Raw genomic sequence first — 22,493 nt, 5'->3', positions numbered from 1 at the left:
TCCAATGAGAAATTCTTGCCCCCACAAAGACACACACACAAAATACCTTTCATGAGCTTGGCAAACGGCTCAGGGCAGGTGGATGGAATGGGCAAAGTGAGTTTATTGACTGCTACCCCATAAGCCACGGCGAGGCCATCAATGCCCCGATAGGGCACTTCTCCCGTGAGCAGTTCCCACAGCAGCACTCCATAGCTAGAAAGCAAGAATTTCATATGTTCAATGGGCTAGATGGTGTCTTTTCCTTATGACACACTTAGTGAGATAAACACTTCGGTACCTTCATCCACTCCTAATAGGACACTCTTTTCCAGAAAAGCCTCTAAGTGGCTGACATCCCAAAGTGGGAGGTGGATTCTTCCCGTCAACAATTCAAACACATGCAAATACATTCCATCCCAGAAATCAAGTATGCATTCATTCTAGGAATTTAAACTACTTAATGAATAGGAAAGCGTAACAGTAGTACACAATTGAATTAAACAGGGTCCAGAACCAGGTCACACTTTAGGAGTAAGGTGGCTATTTTGCTGTTTCTCTTTCTATCTCATTTTTCCCACACTTAAATAAAACCTCTTGAGGATTATTAGGACACCGAAGAGCACAGGCCCACAGAGATCTCATGGTGCATGTCACAGGGCTGACACGGAATCATGTTGATTAACTATTTTTAAATAGTTTTTTGAAACTGTTTATCTTCCCGCCTCTCTCTTTATATTTAGGTGTGTTACTAATGTTTCTATCATATTGCTGAACAGTGAAGAACAGAAAGACATCAGTGTGGGCCGCCTTGCACCTGCTGGCAGGACATACGTCTCTTTTTTGTAATAGAGGAAGCCAGGGTGAAATGGAAATAAAAAGCAAGGCACAACTACAGTCCCTGAGTTCTCCAAAGCATCATCACATGGGATGCAGATGCAGCCACAAACAAGAACAAGCAAAGGCACAGAAGAGGATTTCTAAATGAATGTTTACCATGAAGGGTTGAATTTCACTACACTTCCATACCACAGACTGAGATACTCCAAATTCAATTTAGTACACAGGGACATAGGCACGAGCCTTCTGCATTGTATATATTTATTCTCTTCTGCTATCCAAGTCAGTACCTTGGTTTTCCCTTATTCTTCCTCAAAACATAAAGTACACACAGATATCTTTTGTTAAGTAAATTTAAAGAATGAGAGTCACTCCATATGATGCCCTTGACTTCAAATTGAAACACATAAGCATATAAGTAACACTGTCTTGTCAAAAGACACAAAATTGCCGGGCATAGTGGCTCACACCTGTAATCCCAGCACTTTGGGAGGCCAAGGCAGGTGAATCACCAGAGGTCAGGAGTACAAGACCAGCTTGGCCAGCATGGTGAAACCCTGTTTCTACTAAAAATACAAAAATGAGCCAGGTGTGGTGGCGTGTGCGCCTGTAGTCCCAACGACTCAGGAGACTGAGGCAGGAGAATCGCTTGAACCTCAGAGTCAGTGGTTGCAGTGAGCCGAGATCATGCCATTGCACTCCAGCCTGGGTGATAGAGCAAGACTCAAAAAAAAAAAAAAAAAAAAAAGTAAAAGAAAAGACACAAAATTACAGCCAGATACTAGGAATAAGTACCTAAATACCCCTGTTTTAACGCACTGTGGAATGGCTACAGTTAGCAATAATACATAGTTTCAGATAGCTAGAAAAGAGGATGTTCCTAACACAAACAAATGATAAATGTTTGAGATGAAGGATATGCTAATTACCTTGATCTGATCACCATACATTGTATGTATTGGAACATCACTATGTACCCCATGAATATGTATGATTATGTCATTTGAAAAATAAAAATAGCTGGGCATGGCAGTTCACACCTGTAATTCTAGCATTTGGGGAGGGTGAGGCAGGCAGAATGCTTGAGCCCAGGAGTTCAAGACCAGCCTGGGCAACATGGTAAAACTCATCTCTAAAAAAATACAAAAATTAGCTGGGCATAGTGGCAGTGCCTGTAGTCCCAGCTACTCGGGAGGCTGAGGCAGGAGAATGCTGTGAACCCGGGAGGCGGAGCTTGCAGTGAACTGAGATTTGCACCCACTGCACTCCAGCCTGGGTGATAGAGCAAGACTCAAAAAAAAAAAAAAAAAAAGGTAAAAGAAAAGACACAAAATTACAGCCAGATAATAGGAATAAGTACCTAAGTACCCCTGTTTTAACGCACTGTAGAATGGCTACAGTTAGCAATAATATATAGTTTCAGATAGCTAGAAAAGAGGATGTTCCTAACACAAACAAATGATAAATGTTTGAGATGAAGGATATGCTAATTACCCTGATCTGATCACCATACATTGTATGTATTGGAACATCACTATGTACCCCATGAATATGTATGATTATGTCATTTGAAAAATAAAAATAGCTGGGCATGGCAGTTCACACCTGTAATTCTAGCATTTGGGGAGGGTGAGGCAGGCAGAATGCTTGAGCCCAGGAGTTCAAGACCAGCCTGGGCAACATGGTAAAACTCATCTCTAAAAAAATACAAAAATTAGCTGGGCATAGTGGCAGGTGCTTATAGTCCCAGCTACTCAGAAGGCTGAGGTGGGAAAATCACTTGGGCCCAGGTGGATGAGGCTGCAGTGAGCTGTGATGGCACCGCTGCACTCCAGCATGGGCAGCAGAGCAAGACCCTGTTTCAAAACTCAATAAATAAAATAAAAATTAATTAAAAGGAACAGTCATATTTGGTTTCCTTTTAAATTCTACTAATAGAACTAGTGAAGCTCTATTCACTTTCCTAATCTTTTAAAACCTCGTTAGATTTAACTTTTTAAAAAATGTGAAATTTAGAGGCCACTGAATTATTTTATATGTGTTGGTTATATATAAACTTTTTTTTTTTTTTTAGATGGAGTTTCACTCTGTCGCCCAGGCTGCATTGCAGTGGCACAATCTCGGCTCACTGTAACCTCCGCCACCTCCTAGGTTCAAGTGATTCTCCTGCCTCAGCATCCTGAGTAGCTGGGACTACAGGCGTCCGCCACCATGCCCAACTAATCTTTGTATTTTTATTAGAGATGGGGTTTCACCATATTGGCCAGACTGGTCTCGAACTCCTGATCTTGTGATCCACCCGCCTCGGCCTCCAAAAGTGCTGGTATTACTGCTCACTAGCTATTTCTCCACTCACAAGGCCCTTAAAGCTGATCTTCAGTGAACTCTTCTATCAAATAATAGTGAGATCCGCTCTACCATCTCAAAATATTGTTTTATTTCAAAAAGGAAACATGTAATATATATAATATAATATATATAATGTACTACTTGTAAATTATACAATGCTATAACTGTTAGCTAAAGTTAAAATCATTATTTTCCAAAGCTTATGTGTTTCCTTTTGATAATTTTCTTAAAAATTATCTATATTATAGTTCATTACAGGAGACACCTTCATAATTTCAAAAATAAGTAAACTTAACTCATAGATCATTCAACAACAACAAAAAAAAATCTTACATAGAACAACTAAAATTATCTAAATTCAAAGAAATTCCTATTAAAAAAATAACAAAACTAAAAGAATAGCAATATAACTTTGCTTCTTGGAAGTTTCAGGAAATGGATAATCTAGGATGGATCATTTTTCCAGAGAGAGAAGGGCTTATCCCATGAAAAACCAATGTGAAAAAAAATGTAACTATTTCAATAGAACTACTTCTAAAGTATAGTACACATTTTTCTGTTCTCTTAAACTGGGTAGAATACAGTATAATGAAGCCCTCTCCTGAGAACTCAAGAAGTGTAATGACTCAGGGCTGTGGTGTCGGGAGTCAGGGATCTCAGTCCTGGACCTAAAATCTGCTTCTTAGTTTTACAACTCTAAGCAAATTTCTTAACTTTCCTGTGCCTCGGCTACTTAACCTGCCAAACCAGGATAATAAGAGCTGTAAAAGTTAGATAACAATATCTAAGTGCATAAGACAGTTACTCTGCAGTACAGTAACTGTTAGAAGGAAGGGAGAAGAGAAGAAAATCAAGAAATATCAAATCACCAATCCCTAGCATTGCATAGGTAAAGCCATGCTTTTTGAATGAAACTTTTTTTAATGGAAATATCATCAAAAGAGACTTCCCAGCAATGGTATCTATAATTCAAAGAGATGACCTGCCCTGCTCTTGCCCATCCTGATGTCCTACAATGTGCTTTTGTATACGAATGGAGATATGCAAGGATGTTTGACCCTACAACTAAGCAGCTCCAAGAATGGGTAGTTTCTCAGTTTTTTTCATAATACAGTCAACCCTCGACATCCACAGATTCAAGCAACCACGTATGGAAAATATTCAGAAAAAAATCCAACAATAAGAAATAACAATACAACACACACACACAAATTAGCCAGGCACGGTAGTGCACACCTGTGGTCCTAGCTACGCAGGAAGCTGAGGCGGGAAGATCACTTGAGCCTGGGAGGTTGAGGCTACAGTGAGCCATGATTGCATCACAGAAAACTCACTTTAATTTACTGGCACATCCTACAAAATCTTGGGCATTTGGTGTTAATTCAAATTATAACCAGTTTTAACTAAACTTGCGATTTAACAAGAAAGTTCTCCTCTGAAATGCAGTCATATGACAATACAAACATCAAATTATCTGTTCCGTTGTCATTACAATCATTTTGATCAAAACCATAAAAATTTATTCAAAAATGCCTAGACTATTTATGCTGAGAATTACTGAATACTTTGGGACTCACTGAAATAAAGCATAGCAAGCACTTTCTGCAGATGTTTGCAAAAGGAAAAGCTCACCTCCAGATGTCACTTCCCTTAGAAAACAAGGAAGACTTGATCACTTCGGGGGCCATCCAGGCATAGGTGCCTGCTGCGCTCATTTTGGTGGTCCTGTGCCATTCCCTCGCCAACCCAAAATCTGTAATCTTCAATGTTTTATTGCAGATGTCATCATGCTCTATCTTCTCAAGTAGCAAAACTAAAGAAAAATCAAAAGTGAGAGACATTTGCACATTCTTTTAATTTTTCTGTCACAATTTTTCTATGGCATGTAAAACACAATCTTCACTGCAGTTGGCAGAATAAACAAGAATAAACTGGTATTTTACCATTTTACTTACAGCACACCTATTATAGTCTTTACTGGGTTATTTGTGCCTGAAGTTACAAGTTATTTTAAGATACAATTTAATGCTCTTTATGAGTAGTTCTCTTTCTGAGAAAGTAAATGATTTCTAAGAGCAAGAAACATTTCCTGAGATATCACAAGTAGGATCAGCAGTCTGTAAAAATTTACCTGATATGAAAAAATATATTATTTTCTGACCTAAGTACAGAATCTTTTCTACGGAAATGGAGAATATTGAAATTAGATGATATATTACCATAGCTCATTATTATCAAACATTATCTTACATTAAATTTGGAAAGGGCTTACAGATTCTTTAACTGATAAAGATAATGTAGGAGATATAATTGCTTTACTGGAGCTCAAAATATAGCAAAAAGTAAACACAGCGTTCATCCAGTTGCTGGTTTTCCCAATGCCAGCCTCCTGCCAATGTAGAGGATGCACAAGGGCAACTCCCAGGAGTGAAGCTGATGCCAGCATCTGTCCTGAGCTCTTGTGTAGCTCTGCAGCTGCAATAAATGTGCTTTCTTTATTATTATTATTATTATTATACTTTAAGTTCTAGGGTACATGTGCACAACATGCAGGTTTGATACATAGGTACACATGTGCCATGTTGGTTTGCTGCACCCATTAACTTGTCATTTACATTAGGTATTTCTCCTAATGCTATCCCTCCCCCTGCCCCCCATCCCATGACAGACCCCTGTTTGTGATGTTCCCCACCCTATGTCCAATTCTTCTCATTGTTCAATTCCCACCTATGAGTGAGAACATGCAGTGTTTGGTTTTCTGTCCTTGTAATAGTTTGCTCAGAGTGATGGTTTCCAGCTTCATCCATGTCCCTGCAAAGGACATGAACTCATCCTTTTTTATGGCTGCATAGTATTCCATGTTGTATACGTGCCACGTTTTCTTAATCCAGTCTATCGTTGATGGACATTTGGGTTGGTTCCAAGTTTTCGTGATTGTGAATAGTGCTGCAATAAACATACGTGTGCATGTGTCTTTATAGCAGCATGATTTATAATCCTTTGGGTATATACCCAGTAATGCGGTGTTCCTATTTCTCCACATCCTCTCCAGCATCTGTTGTTTCCTGACTTTTTAATGGTCACCATTCTAACTGGTGTGAGATGGTATCTCATTGTGGTTTTGATTTGCATTTCTCTGATGACCAGTGATGATGAGCATTTTTTCATGTGTCTGTTGGCTGCAAAAATGTCTTCTTTTGGGAAGTGTCTGTTCACATCCTTTGCCCACTTTTTGATGGGGTTGTTTGATTTTTTTCTTGTAAATTTGTTTAATTTCTTTGTAGATTCTGGATATTAGCCCTTTGTCACATGGGTAGATTGCAAAAATTTTCTCCCGTTCTGTAGGTTGCCTGTTTCCAGTACCACGCTGTTTTGGTTACTGTAGGCTTGTAGTATAGTTTTGAAGTCAGGTAGTGTGATGCCTCCAGCTTTGTTCTTTTTGCTTAGGATTGTCTTGGCAATGTGGGCTCTTTTGTGGTTCCATATGAACTTTAAAGTAGTTTTTTCCAATTCTGTGAAGAAAGTCATTGGTAGCTTGATGGGGATGGCATTGAATCTATAAATTACTTTGGGCAGTATGGCCATTTTCACGATATTGATTCTTTGTATCCATGAGCATTTCATTCACACCTCACCTGCACCCTCCTCCCTGGCCCTTCCCAGCACCTTCAGCTTACTCCCTTTTGCTGATCTGCCTCTGCCTAGACCCACGCAGAAATGTTCCCTAGGTTTTCCACAAGGCTGTTATGTAGCTGGAGGCTGCCACTCTCTCCTCTGGCTAATCCCTTCTATAGAGACAGGAGAGGGTATCTGATTTGTAGAACATAATAATAAAGAGGCTCATTTTTTTTTTTTCTCAAATGTTAGTTTTAGTAAAAACTAACACTTCTGAGTATATTCTACTTGTCAGGTGAGGTTATAGGTATTTTAATTACATAACCCATACGACAGTGCTATAGGTCGATACTATTATCTCCACTGTATACATAAAGACACCGAGGAACAGAGATGTTGAGTAATCTGTCCAGGGTCACAGAGCTAAGGAGCAGTGAAGTTCAAGTAGTCTGACTCCAGAGCCTATGGTCCTAACCACTGTGTACACATGTAGTTGACAGCTTTTACTAATTTTTCACAAGATCTTTCTTTATCCGTTGGAAATCTCTCTCTACTCAGGTGCCCATTCTCCTCCCTTTTGATTTCCTGTCATTGGTCAATTATTAACTGATCTAAACAGAGGCGGTGTAGAGTGGCGATGAACTGCAAGCCCTCTAGGGCCACCTGCTTGGATCCCATGTGCTTCTGCTTCCTTGCCTGTCTTGTGAATTACAATAGTACCTATATCATAAGATTGTAGGGATGAGTAAATGAATACATATAAAGTGCTCAGAACAGTGGCTGAGACACAGTAAGCAATCTGTAAGAATTTCACACACACACACACTTTCATCAATGGGTTTGAAAGTGTTTTTAGCAAGTCTTCAAAATCAATTTCATGAACTTCAGGAAATCCTGCCTCTTTTTCAAGGCTTGAGATTTCACAGTGGATGTGCATTTTGATTGGATTGGATTGTTGAACATTTACAATATCAGGCAGTCATAGGAGCTAAGGTAATTGGAGGGAACCCAATTGGCAGAAACCAACACTAGGTTTAAATGTGGAGGGTTATTTGAGTAGGGGCTTATTAGATAAACAATCAATACTGAATAAATACTGTTATGTTATAACTTTTTTCTCCGTGTCATCTTGCAACTGAAATTTAGAGAGCAAGAATCATCTGTTCTATTCTTATTTCCATTATAGATATGAAGAATCCAATTTAGGATGGCTATATGCCCATGGTTATACAGTGGTTAGACAGTAAGGTCAACACGCTACCATTCCTACTCTTAATGCTGTACTACATAGGGAGAGATGGAGAAAAGGAGGGTGAGAGAGGCAGAGAGGAGAGAAATCAGAGACCCACTTCCATTTGAAATAGCCTTTCATTCTTCCTATCCATCTATACTGTCCTGATTTTCAAGGACCAGCTTCCTTAGAAAAACCCCCTAAACATCGCACAAAATTGTGAATGATTTTATCTTCCCTATCATTTGTTACTCACATATGACATTATTTTGTCAGTTATCTTTTTACCTAAGACTTCTCTACCTGTTATGTACAAGCTACTTAATCTCAGGAACTGTATTTTACAGCATTCTGTGAATCCTCCATATCGCCTAACATAGTGCCTTGTACATCACAATGTTCAATGGAATATCTTTTGTTAATGATAATTATCACCGATTCAAATAATAAGAATATTGCCCACCATTTACCAACTCTTGGCTATGCAGAGTTGTTTCCACACATTTAATATTTCACTTGATCGTGACACTAGTCTATGAGGCAGGAATATAATCTCCAGCTCAGAGCCTAGAAATGTTATCCAAGATCAAAGAGCTAAAACACAGAGCTGGAGTTCATCCCCAGCCCTCTTCTGTGCTGCTCAGAAGCTATTGGCTATAAGAAGAGGGCAAAGCAACCAGAAATCTCATTTTGTGAGATTAATTTTTGAATGTTCCATCCACATCAGCTAAAGGCATATTTGTTTCTTGGTCCTTATTCCCTATGAGTATAAAGAAAAAAAAATACCTACAGAAAAAGAGATTTAGGTCCCCAATCCTTTAAACCCATGTACTTAAACTACAGAAAGAAGCTGAAACAATAACAAAAGAATACAGAGGAATTAATTAGCTTTTTTCCATCAGCTGCATTATCTTTTCCTTCTAGAAATACCATTAATTTCACCTTTAAACAATAATTGTTCCTGCCACCAAAAGACCCCAAATTAACGATCAAAATGGCTTGCAGTTCTATAAAACTTTGTTTGTCAAAGCACTTTTATACACATTATCTCCCCATTCTTACAAACCTCCAGACAGGCAGACATGAGAAAGGACTGATGAAAATAGGCTTCAAAACACTTCCTTGCCTCCTGATCCACACCCCGGACCCCAAGTAAGGGCTGGCAGCCCTTGCGATGCAAAGGTCAAAGAAAGTCTGCTCTAAATAATGAAAACAGTGTCAAAAGTGAGAACTAAAAACCAAACACTAACAAACTTCATTCCCAAGTAAATGTGATGGCAGCGTATGATATTAGCAGGCTTGGTTCTGACAGTTTCAGATCAGCAGCCCCTATTCCTCGGTCCAAAGTTTCCACAGGAGCCAGGCACCTCCACACTGTGGGCTCACAGAAAAGAAGTTCAAATCACACTCCAAATGTCAACCCTTTAGGGTTCCATGAAAGGCCCATTGTTCTGGATGCCATTTCAGAGGTGTTCAGCAGAATTCCTGGAATGCCATATCTTTTGGGCAATGTGACTGAAACCAAAAATAGCCCGTCCCACAACAGGTAACATAATGGGGCACACTGCCAGGTTTCAGCCTAAAGACACGTGGTTGGCAGCCAACTTCCGCTTCCTGTCATTCACGCAGGCAGAACCACGGTGCACTAGCTGGTCACCACTGATTTTAATGTACAAACCAGGCAAACCAACTTTTTTGGCCACAGAAATGGTAAATTCTTGTAAGTATCGTAGCAACAACTGTTTGAGCACCCTTTCCTGTGACTACAGTCAAGATTTTTCACCCTTGTTAGCCCCATTCTTTAACAACTGGCCTTTACAACCTTGTACTTAGCCTACTTATTCAACCATGAGGCACTGAATTTTTTTCAGCTCCTTTGAAGTTTCACATTGGTATTTTCAGAATTATAGTATATAACGTATATTTTTTTAAAAAGCAATTACTATGTACACCATGTTCTCAACGTTGATGGGATCACTGTGTCCAAATTCCATTTAATGAGTCAAATGAGTTTCGATTAATCTTTAACTGGAAATGTATTATCCAAAAAAATGTCATAAGCAAGAAAACAAGTTGAGAAAAGCAATAATGTGAAAGAATATATTAACAAAAAACTTTACCAAACTTTATAAATTTCAACTTTGAGGACAATCCACAATTTATATGGAATGAATGATAATTTTCTAAATTGACATATAGCATAGAATATTTCTCATATTTCTTTCCACCCATTCCCCAGCAGCACCAGTTCCCCTTCACCCCAGCACCATCTGCCTCCCCCCCTTCCCCCGACTTCTACCCCAGACACATACCCCCCACTCACTATCCAGCCTATGGAATAAAGCCCACACTTTCATTTTGGCCTCCGTCCCTTCTCAATCTCATTCTATAAAACTTTGTTTCTCAAAGCACTTTTATACACATTATCTCCCCATTCTTACAAACCTCCAGACAGGCAGACATGGGAAAGGACTGATGAAAATAGGCTTCAAAACACTTCCTTGCCTCCTGATTCACACCCCGGACCCCAAGTAATCTTTCCAGCTCTCTTTTGTACTCTCCCAAATGAACCCGATATTCTAACAATTCCGTGTGCCATTTCCCAAAACTACAGCATTGCCTTTTTCTGTCTCCCCACCTCCCTGTGCCTCCTTACAGAATGGAATGCCTTCCTCTTCTGCCCTCTATAAAACTCACACTTCCTACTGGACCTTTCACTCAATCAGGGCACCAGCACTGAGCTCTTAGTCCAGACCTCCATGGCATTAACTGTGAAGTCACTTACAAGTCCATTGGCCTTTGGAATCGCAACACTTCCTGCTCCAATATTAGATGAGTCTTTAAGCAACATCTTCCCATTGCCTTTTGCCTAACCTCAGCTACTTCTCTGCATTCTAATACATTTAGACTGTACCTTGCCCATTACACTTAAATCCTGTCTTGTCTTCCTTGTTACAATCTCATCTTATTAAATTGTAAGCAGCTTGAGGATAGAACTTGTGCCTAATTAATCTTTTTTTAATACGGCACAGCAACTGGCATTTTAACAAGCTCAAGTGTTTGTTGAATGAATGAGGAAATTAATAATGAATACTCTTAGGGGAAGAATGACTATGAAGAAGACAAATTATTATAAGCTTTTTCTTTCATGCTAAGTCAGCTGCTAATTACAAAAAATCGATTCACCTCTAACCTCCTAAAGAAGTATTAGGATCCTGGACATTAAGAAATGAAGACTGCTGGCCAGATGCGGTGGCTCAGGCCTGTAATTCCAGCACTTTGGGAGGCTAAGGTGGGAAGATCACTTGAGCCCAGGAGTTCAAGACCAATCTGGGCAATACAGTGAGAACTCCTACAAAAGAATTTAAAAATTGGCTGGGCATCATGGCACTCGCCTGTATAGTCTCAGCTATTTGGGTGGTTGAGGTAGGAGTATGACTTGAGCCCAGGAGGTTAAGGCTGTCCTGGACTGTGATAGCACTGCTGCACTCCAGCCTGGGCAACAGAGCAAGACCCTGTCTCAAAAAAAAAGAAGATGAAAGAAGAAAGAAGGAAGAAGGAAGAAGGAAGAAGGAAGAAGGAAGAAGGAGGAGAAGGAGGAGGAGGAGGAGGAGGAGAAGGAGAAGGAGAAGGCGAAGAAGGAGGAGAAGAAGAAGAAGAAGAAGAAGAAGGAGGAGGAGGAGGAGAAGAAGAAGAAGAAGAAGGAGGAGGAGGAGGAGGAGGAGGAGGAGGAGAAGAAGAAAAAGGAGAAGAAATGAAGATTGTTTTAAAAACAATTATAGCAAAACAGTTATTTGAATATTGATCTATCAGTGGCATTTGACATAGCTGATCATTCTTCCCCGATACACTTTCTTCACTGGTCTCCACACTTCTGATTTTCCCCTTTACTTCTAGCTATTCCTGGGTCCTCCCTATCTCCCTGACCTCTAAAGACTGGAGACTACTAGGACTCAGTCCTTGGACCTCTGTCTAGTTTTTTCTTATTTACACTCACTCCCTAGATAATCTCAGTCAATCTCAGGGCTTCACATATCTTCTCATGCTGATGACTCTCACATTCATATTTCTAACCTGGTTCCCCTTCATCTAATTTCAAAACTGCTGCCAGTATAGTCCTGTTAATATGTAAATCAGACCACAGCTCTCCTCTGTTCAAAACTCTCTTGTGTTGTAGTAAAAGTCAAAGACCCTGTAGGCCCCGAGGACTGCATAGTCTGAGGGATCCCTGCTTCTCCCTCATGTCCTGCTGTTCTGCCCACCTTCACTTTTCTCCCAGCACACTGGCCTCCTGTTTTAGAAATCTTGCAATTTCTGTTCCCTGTAACAAGCATGTTCTTTCCCAGATAACCCACTTCCTCACTTACTTAGATTCTACTGAAAATCCATCTTCTCTGCCAGACTTGGCTTAGACACGCAATCTTTGACTGCTTAACTCAACATTTCCATCCTTCTTTGCAACTTTAATTTTTATACTGAGCACCTACCACTCTGCAAGATACTACACATTTTATTATTTATTTTGCTTAATGTCTGTCTCAATCACTAGAATGCAAGATCCTTAAGGGAGGAATTTGTGTCTGCTTTGTTCACTACTCAATACCAAGCGCCTAGGAGAGCTCTGTACATAGTATATGATCAACAGGTAACTATTGTATAAATGAATGAGCTAGCATACTGAATACAAGAAGAAAGGCTTCTGTAAAGAAAAAACAGATGTGGTAAGCTAAAACAGAACTTCACATTGCTCGTATACTGAAATAAAATCCATCTTTCATGGGACAAGCCTTTTCATGGACACATAGTATACACAGTTTTAATGAGAAAATCACTTACATTTCATTGTATGTAAAGTCTAGCTCTAAATTTCTATCATGTTAGCATTTTAATAGTCAAGGTACATAATAAAGCAAACTGAGGCAGAAATCTTCCATAATATTCTACATTAAGATATTAGTAAGAACGTAACATATTTAATACAACCGATGCATTATTTACAGAAAACCTGAAACAAAATAAACCACTTAAAATCACGTGAAGCCAGATCTTCAGAAGTAATAATTCAAACATCCTATATGCCATCAAGATACTTTCCAAAATGGAATATGATTTGCTCTTTTTCCAATAGCTTAAAAAATGCACAAACCAGTAATGAACCCTGGTAGTGAAACAGTTACAAGAGCAATTTAATACTTTGTGCCTCCACCTTGACCCAACTTATCAACCCAAGTCACAAGCAGGCCTGCCAAAGTGTACAGATCTCAGCGCACCTGCAGGGAACAAGGCTCTGAACTGTTTCCTCATACTGCAGGCTGCCTGGAATCACCCAAGTTAGCCAAATTAAAAAGACTCTCATCTCCAACTAAAATGAACAAATACCTGATTAAGCGACACCTGATTTTGCAGAATGAATAAAAATAATAATGTTATTAGGCTGCAAAGAGTTGTAGAAAATGTTTAGGTATCAATGAGTTCACATACACACATTAGGAAATATTTAAAGCATAAATATTTTAAATGTAAAACACTTTGAAGTGTTTCTAAGTAAAATATTAAAATGAATATAGTCGACAGCTTGCATTTACATTTTGTCTTACAGTTTACCAAATTCTGTGACATTTATGAGAAATTGGCAAACTAGAGCCCACAGGCTAAATCCAGCACAATGCCTCTTTTGTAAATAAAGTTTTATTGGAACACTGCCACACTCATTTGTTTACATATTGTCAAGGATGTTTTTGGCTACAACAGCAGAATTACATAGTTGCAAACAGAGACCATATGGGCTGCAAAATCAAAAAGATTTACTATCTGGCCCTATACAGGAGAAATTTGCCAACCCCAGACTTACACTATCTCACTTAATCGTCACGTCACCCTATTCAGAAAGCTAGTGGAGTCAGACAGAGCTCAAACCTTCTACCACAACAACACTATTTGTCCTCAAATGTGAAAAGAACAAATGCTCTGAGATGTACCTTTTCTCAGAGTCATAACAGCAGAATATATCAGGCATACTGTCACCTGGCTCCTGCTACGACTCACCATACACTTATTAGCAGACAGTTACTTGATTTGGATATAGTCTATAGCCAATGGAAGAATTTCTATATCAACCCACATAACATATAAGAAGGAATCCACAAATCTGGTCCTCAGAACTGCAGCTTTCAAACTTTACTCTATATCTGAATCATCCGGAATCGTCAAAGAAAAATTATTGTCTCATCAGAAAGTAACATAGATTAATGGATGCCTAAGGGTTAAATCTATGTTAAAGCAAATTAGTAAAATGTTAATGGTAGAATCTAGGCAGTGGGATTATAAGTGAAATAATTTTTGTAAGTGAATACTTTTAAGGGAATTATTTTATTTATTTATTTATTTATTTATTTATTTATTGACAGCATCTGGCTGTATCACCCAGGCTGGAGTACAATGGCACGATTGCAGCTCACTGCAACCTCCACCTCCTCAGTTCAAGCAATTCTCCTGCTTAGCCTCCCAAGTAGCTGAGATTACAGGCATCCACCACCACGTCTGGCTAATTTCTGTATTTTTAGTAGAGACAGGGTTTTACCATGTTGGCCAGGCTGGTCTCGAACTCCTGACCTCAAGTGATCCACCCACCTCAGCCTCTCAAAGTACTGGAATTACAGTGTGAACCACTGTACCCAGCCTTAAGTAAAATTTCAATTTTCACTTAAAATGATTTCGGTTCTATATATTCCAAGATTTTCAAAATAAAATATTAGGGAAAAAAATGCATTGCTTATTCCTAAGGTTCACTGAAGCAGAACATCCCAAAATGAGACAGAACATGTGATTTTTGAAAAGTTCTCAGGGAGATTCTGATGCCACAATAGGTGTGGGAACTACTGCTAAAGAGTGTCAGTCTGTATCAACAGAACTAATCATTTAGCCTACAGGTTCTCAAAGTATGGTCTAGGGATCCCCAGGGTTCCCTAAGATGGCAACAGTGTGAATGCAGATGCAGATATGAACATCCATCTGTCTTCTCTCACAGTCTGGCATGAAAGTGAACTCCACAAGTGCAAAGAAATGCCACCATCCTCATTAAATTTGTTTTGGAAAATATGGGAGTTTTCCCATTACAAATGCCATGTTAAGATGTAATGGAGTCTACGTTATATTCATATTATTAAACATTTTTGAAATTTATCATTTTAAATTTCTAATATGATAAATATCAATTGATATAAAGCAAAGCTCTTTGGGAGTCCTGAAAGCAAATATACGAGAACTGTTAATCCAGGTAATATCCAGAGACAATAAAACACAAGTTCCAGGATCAGAGGTCCCAGATTCAATTCTTAGTTCTACCCTTTGATAGGCTGAATGACTTTGATCAAGTCAACTAATCATTGAGTTCAGTTTTTTTTTTTTAACCTGTAAGTTGGGGATAATTAGAGTGTCACCTCAAAAGGTTGTAGTGACAAATGAGGATAAATTGTGAGTAGTGCTCAGCATCTAGTATGCCCTAAATAAATGTTAACAACTAATCTTGTTACTATTAGGTTGGTGCACAGGTAATTGTGGTTTTTGCAATGATTAATACTATCATTTAGTTAACAGCACTCAACATGAAGCAATATTTGGAGAAGATGAATTTTAAAAACTAAATTTACACTGCCTAGCGGTCAACTGTACAAATTTAAGTTTCAGGCTCCAAAATAAAGCCATCACAGCTCTCCCAGGTCCCCCACAAAACCTTCTGCCTGTTAAAATTCCTTCATTGGGGTGCTTTTACTTTTCGGGAGCCCTGGATTACCTCAGAGGGTTTGGGGAGCCTCAGAGGGTTTGGGGACAGTCATTAACATTTGGAGTTAAGATCATCGGCCTGACATGGTAAAGCTAGAGAATATTTTCTAATTTTGGAGGGAGTTAGAAATCAGAGAGAAAATGTGGTCTAAATTAATTCAGTAAACAAACTGCGATGCTAAAAAGTGGGCTTGGATTGTAAATGATAAACAATGTGGTCAAACCAATGTCTAAGTAAATTATTTTAGTTTTTATTATTGCCATTCTGACAATCTATGATAGTACAGTCATAAAGCAAATGACACCAAGCTTATGTTTCTCTGTCTGTAGATGTGTCTTCTCGCAGCAGACCATACTACACTACTCCTCAATAACCATCAATGGCTCTCCCTTGTCTCTTAAATAGTCCATACATCTTAGCATGGCATCCATGACACTCATTGCCTGACCACATGCTAAATGCCTGTTTCCTTCCCCCACAAAAAACCCTTTCTCCACTTTTCATTCTAGTTACACTTAACGACTCATTGTTCCCTGAAAAAGCCATATGTTTTCATGCCAGTATTTACCTAATTGCCTCTAATGGGTTAGGAAACATTAAACAGATTTTTCCTACAGGACTTCTGACAAATCTCCCAAGAAACGAATACAGTATCAGAAATCAAGACAATCAGGCTCAATGAAGTTATATAACTTGCTCAAGGTCACACAGCTAGTAAATGAGGATACTGATATTCAAATCCAGATCTGACTGATTTTAAAGGCAATGCTAGATAGAGCCAGACGTGGTGGCTCTTACATGTAATCCCAGCACTTTGGGAGGCTGAGGAGGAAGGATGATGGCTTGAGCCCAGGAGTTTGAGACCAGCCTGGGCTACATAGCAAGACACTTTCTCAAAAAAAAAAAAAAAAAAAAAAAAAAGCCAATGCTCTTTCCCTTAGCTGCACTATTCTGGTAAGTTTAGCACTTAAATGCTAGTGTGAGAAAGCAGGGCTTACAAATGACCTTCTTAAATGGGTAGAGTAGATAAAATACTTTCCTCTGTCTCCTTTACCCTACTTTGATATACTTGCCAATGATTACAAAACTGATCAAATATGGATAGTTTGCATAATTCAGAACTAACTAGCTATACCCCTCACAACTACAAAAAATAAGGCATTGCCTATTTTTTAAAACATTTTAAAATTTGTAGTCCAGGGTGTCACTATGTTCCCCAAACTGGTCTTGAACTCCTGGGCTCAAGCAATCCTCCCACCTTGGCCTCCCAAAGTGCCAGGATTATAGATAGGTATGAGCCACCACACCTGGCCAGCTACTTACTTTTTAATATGCAAGCATGAAAATGATGGGGGAAGATGTGGTGACTCTTTTGTGATTGCTATTCTTCTAAAAGTCTAACCTTTTGCTAACTTTGTTTCAAAAGCAGATGTAGATCTCAGTTACGATTGGGACATCTGGACTGACTTCTCTGTGCCTCCTGGAACAGGAAGCAGCTATAGCATGAAGCTACGTGTCCTGAGTATAACAACAGAAGAGAGAAGGGGACTTATGTCTTATAACTGATAATAGTGAAATTAATAGCTTCCCCAAATCACCCTGACGAGCTATTTAAACATCTTACTTGGAGATTACATTTTCCATAATTTTCTCAGATAGTTCTTTTATTTACACAGTACTAATGAAAAAAAGCTAAAGCAAAATTTATATTCCTTTTGCAGTTTGTCATAGTAAGAGCTCCAAATGGCATTTCATAATAAATACAACTATTGTAGATGTAGTTGTAGTTGTAAATAATACTGTAGATAGATAATAATTATTCCCGAAAGACTAAAAACATTGAGATAATAAATACTTAATCATTGAAATAAAAAGTATAAAAGTAAGTAGCTACCATAATTTGTGGCTCAGTTCCCCATGGAAAGCTTATTTCCTCTCAAGAAAAAAGAAAATAGAACACAATAAGCAATATCACAAAAGAAAAAGGAAACCATAAATGATGCCACATAATCTTTTTTTTTTTTTTTTTTTTTTGAGACAGAGTCTCACTCTGTTGCCCAGGCTGGCGTGCAGTGGTGCAGTCTCGGCTCACTGCAACCTCCGCCTTCTGGGTTCAAGCAATTCTCTGCCTCAGCCTCCCAAGTAGCTGGGATTACAGGCACCTGCCACCACACCCGGCTAACTTTTTGTATTTTAGGTAGAGACGGGGTTTCACCATCTTGGCCAGGCTGGTCTCGAACTCCTGACCTCGTGATCCACCCGCCTCGGCTCGTGAATGATGCCACACAATCCTATTTCAATCCTGCACTTCTGCAGTTTTTGTTTAAAACTCTTAAATGAAATTCTAATATTTCAAACCATCCTTAGTAATTCTTATATTGCAGATTTTATCTTCACTGCCCCCTGGGAACCTCTCCTGCAAAATACTCCCATTGCTACCACTCTGGGCAGAGTCGGTGCCCCCTCTCATACAGACAACCTTGAAAGCCATCACTTGAGCCCACTGCAGTCCCTTCTCCACAGAGGCCAGTACCATCACTCAGAGTGAAACCTCCATGTGCACACCAGAGGGAGGCCTGCCAGGCCCGCCCCATGCGTGCCTTTCCTCACCAGCCTTCTCCTCACACCTCCAATATGGAAGGCTCATTTTTGCTTCCTCTTTCCTTTGCCTGGGTCTTTGCTTGACTAATTCGTGGCCCCTCCTCGGAGTACCTTCCCTGGAGAGCCACTGTGTGAAACAGCACCCCCATCCTCCACGCTACCACTCTCCACCCCTTACCATGCTTAATTTTCTTGACGGCACTTACTAATCTATTTGTGATTACGTGACTGCCATCTATCTTCCCCGTTAGACTAAGCTCTATGATGGCAGATTTGTTGTCATTGATGTCTGGCTTGCCATGTGTTCCTGAGGCCCAGAAGTGACTGGCACAGGGTGGGCATTCCAAAAGTGTTAAATGAGTTCCAGTTCTCCACAATGTTTTTCTCTTCTGCAAATGCATATAACACCGATGATTTTCACGTAACCTGAAGTTGCTTTCTATTGTTCTCTGGGGGATGCATATAGGTAGACTTATATAAAGTATTTTCCACTTATTTTGCATCCAGGAGGGAGTTACAGGGCCTAGTATTTATTTAAAACATAAATGATGCTTAAAGCTTGCTAACTTGGCACAACTTTCAATCTGTTGCTACCTGTTAGAAAAAGGACAAAGTTGTTTATATCATTCACAACATATCAGCTATTATCTAGACATAGATATTCCCCCACAAGATATGATAAAACTTAAGAAGATCTACTAGAAAAGATAAAAGAAAATCTGTCAAGAATAACATATTCTCCAGACAAATTTAAAAGTTTGTTTAAAACAGTGATTTCCGGCCTGGCCCGGTGGCTCATGCCTGTAATCCCAGCACTTTGGGAGACCGAGGTGGGCGGATCACGAGGTCAGGAGATCGAGACCATCCTGGCTAACACAGTGAAACCCCATCTCTACTAAAAAAAAAATACAAAAAACTAGCCGGAGCCAGGAGAATGGCGTGAACCTGGGAGACGAAGCTTGCAGTGAGCAGAGATTGTGCCACTGTACTCCAGCCTGGGCGACAGAGCAAGACTCCGTCTCAAAAAAAAAAAAAAAAAAAAAAAGTGATTTCCACTGAATTTGGCTCCAAGTAGTCTTCTATTAGCTCTTTGGTACATGAGTACACTTTGGAGTGAAAATGAAATTCAATATTGATTTTTAAAACCTTGTTTACGTTATCACTAACTCACTACCACCATTAGCAAATATCCAATAAAGTCAAACAAAACATGCTGAAATTGAGTATCTGTTATACTCAAAAGTCATATAACTTTTATATGACTTTTTTTTTGTATGACTTGTTTTTATATAAACAAGAAGTTAGAGCTTCATATACAGCAGAGAATGTCAACTCTGCATTTATTCATTGAACAAATAAAATCAGACATTCAGGATAAAGACCATGTGTGAGGTACCATGGTTTGCACATTCTAGACCCCAGTCACACTTTTCACTTTATAGTAATTGAATAACTATGATAATGGTCATATTGTAACAAATACTTGGCCAGGCTAGTGACTAGCTAATTAAGTCTTTTATAAGAGTGCAACAATTTAAAGCAAAGGGAATCTTGCCTGACAATTATAGAAATTAAAATACTCCACGAAGTTTGGCAATTTATTCTGAGACTGAAAAGTCTTTCAAAAACTAAGTAGCAGCATGTAATCACCTTCAAATTATGTAATATCTACTGAATATACAGTAGTCTATACTCCACTATACAAGTTTTTCTGGTGTCAGTAAAGACTGTTTGGCCATAGTTATTGTTCCAGGGTCATGTTAGTTCTTTTTACCATTTAATAATATTAGGAGTTCTTTAAACATTTATCTTTTATAGAACTTTATAAAAATTTACTATTTGCATTAATTGCTATGGATTGTTGTTTGATCCATAAATCCTATGGATTGTTAATCCATAGGAATGGATCAACATTTTTTAAAACATGCTTTAAAAGCACTAGCAAACATTCTCTACCCTGTGTTGTGTGAACTTCGAAAAGTATTGCAACCAAACAAAACCAAGTACAATGTAAAAGTTAAAGGGCCTATGCCCTTTAACTTTTTAGCCTAAGGACCAGTACCACCCAAGTGTTTGTTTGTGTTGATGATTTGGATACATTTGTAAAATGTTGGGTTCTGTGTTGTCACAGAGTTGCTGCAACTACCAAGAGGCAGGGGAAGGAATGAATGGTGCTGTTGATGTCCTTAAAATACCTGGTTCTGCAGAAAACTCCCAGCAGTCACAGGCTTTCAGGACACCACTGGAAAGAGGGCGTATGGGACACGTGGACAAGTCACCCATTCTATGGCAGCACCTGGTCAGACATTTCTTTTATTGAAAAAAATTACATTATTGAAAGAAAAGTGTATTTTAGGAAATTGCACTCTGTTTTTACTATAACATAGTTCAAAAGCAAGCAATGCTATAGTCCTTCACGTGGTCTGTCAAAGTACTAAGAATACACCACTACCACTACCACTACCACTACCACTAATAACATATTTTGTTAGACTTTGCTCTCATCGCCTAAGCAGATGCAATCTAAGTTATAGAGAGACTTGGGGGGAAGGAGGATCATGAAATAATGCCTAATGCTTATGCTTAGCTATAACATTCCAATTATTTACAATTCCCAGCGAAAATGCTACATTAGTAATTTTCAAGTAAATTTCTTCTTGTCACTCTTCTTTAGGGACAATGTTTTCACTTGAGCTAGCTCCTGTCCTAGCAGGTTTCACAGGATTGAAAGACTCCAGCTATTGTAGGCCAATGCCAGTTCTGGCTGCATCCTTAAACCTTTCAAGGGATTTCATCTCATTCTAAGAATATGAAGTGATCTTCAATATTAAAGAACCAACATCAAACAGCTATTCTATAAGGTTCTTTTATACAGCAAAGTTTCATAGGATTTGCATTTAAGTCATTTGTCAGTTCTTTACTGACATCTGGAAAATCCACCCTGATTTATAAATAAAATCAATGACACTGGCCAGGTCTTCAGGGTTTCAAGTACCTGTGCAAGGACAATGCACTTGTTATTAACCCAAAAGTGCATTACGGTGCACACCATGCCTCTTGTCTGGAGAAAAGAAGTCATTGAACCAATAACAAAATCATATTTCACGTAGAGACATTTTTTTTTTTTTTTTTTTTTTTTTTTTTGAGACAGAGTCTCACTCTATCTCCTAGGCTGGAGTGCAATGGCGCCATCTTGGCTCACTGCCACTTCCGCCTCCCGGGTTCAAGTGATTCTCATGCCTCAGCCTCCCAAGTAGCTGGGATTACAGGCGACTGCCACTACGCTGGGCTAATTTTTGTACTTTTAGTAGAGAAAGGGTTTCGCCATGTTGGCCAGGCTGGTCTCAAACTCCTGACCTCAGGTGATTCGCCCGCCTTGGCCTCCCAAAGTGCTGGGATTACAGGTATGAGCCACGCGCCCGGTCCATAGAGAGACATTTGAATGAAAAAAGTCTTTGGAAAAGGTAAGAGACATAAAGTCATATTTTGGATAGACAAACAGCAACCTCAATACAGCACTTGTAAAGTTGACGTCCCCTAGTGCATTCGAGGACTTTGATGAAGGCCACTGGGCGAGGACCGTCATGGGTTCCATATAATCTGCAGAAGGCCTCGGTTTGCAAAGTCCTACCCAGATGAATCACCTCTGATATTGAAAGGCCTGACTGCCCCCTGAGGTTTCTAGGAGATCCAGGTATTTTACAAATGTTTCTTCTACAAGCAAGTCTGGTCTGAGCTTCTTTAAAAAGCACCCAAAGGCAAGTCAAGGTTAAGCGTGTCACCAGCCCCAAAGCAAGTAACCAAGGACTAGCTGGACCTCCAAGCCCTGAAGGCCTGGACATGAGCTGCTGCTGGCGCCCTAAGGCTGACTCCCGCCTCTTTCCATCTGGTACTATGTCCTGTGGAGCCCGCCCTAGGCTGGCACGAAGGTAGTCTTCCCCCACCTCCCCCTAGCCCCACTTACTGTTGCTGGACTTGAGGTCCCGGTGCAGGATGGGCACGAAGGCCTCTTCGTGCAGGTAGAGCATGCCCCGCGCTATCTGCACGGCCCAGTTGACCAGCACGTGCGGAGGGATGCGGCGCGCGCGGCGGGGG

At 39.6% G+C, this 22,493-nt stretch overlaps 1 protein-coding gene across 1 annotated transcript in view; it reads right to left on the bottom strand.

The window, feature by feature from the left end:
* Window positions 1-22,487, bottom strand: part of LOC105551895 (mitogen-activated protein kinase kinase kinase MLK4) — a 60,977-nt gene extending 38,490 nt beyond the window's left edge. The window contains exons 1-3 of the mRNA XM_011997322.1: window positions 22,363-22,487; window positions 4,801-4,981; window positions 47-195 (exon numbers count right to left, since the gene is read on the bottom strand). Of these exons, the coding sequence (XP_011852712.1) occupies window positions 47-195; window positions 4,801-4,981; window positions 22,363-22,426 (394 nt within the window). The 5' untranslated portion in view covers window positions 22,427-22,487. The remainder of the gene's footprint in view (window positions 1-46; window positions 196-4,800; window positions 4,982-22,362) is intronic.
* Window positions 22,488-22,493: the final 6 nt, after the last annotated feature.

Source organism: Mandrillus leucophaeus, unplaced genomic scaffold (assembly GCF_000951045.1).
Source record: "Mandrillus leucophaeus isolate KB7577 unplaced genomic scaffold, Mleu.le_1.0 Scaffold537, whole genome shotgun sequence".
NCBI classification, from domain to species: domain Eukaryota; kingdom Metazoa; phylum Chordata; class Mammalia; order Primates; family Cercopithecidae; genus Mandrillus; species Mandrillus leucophaeus.
Note: the sequence above shows the minus strand (reverse complement) of the source record. Positions and strands in the feature narration are given on the sequence as shown.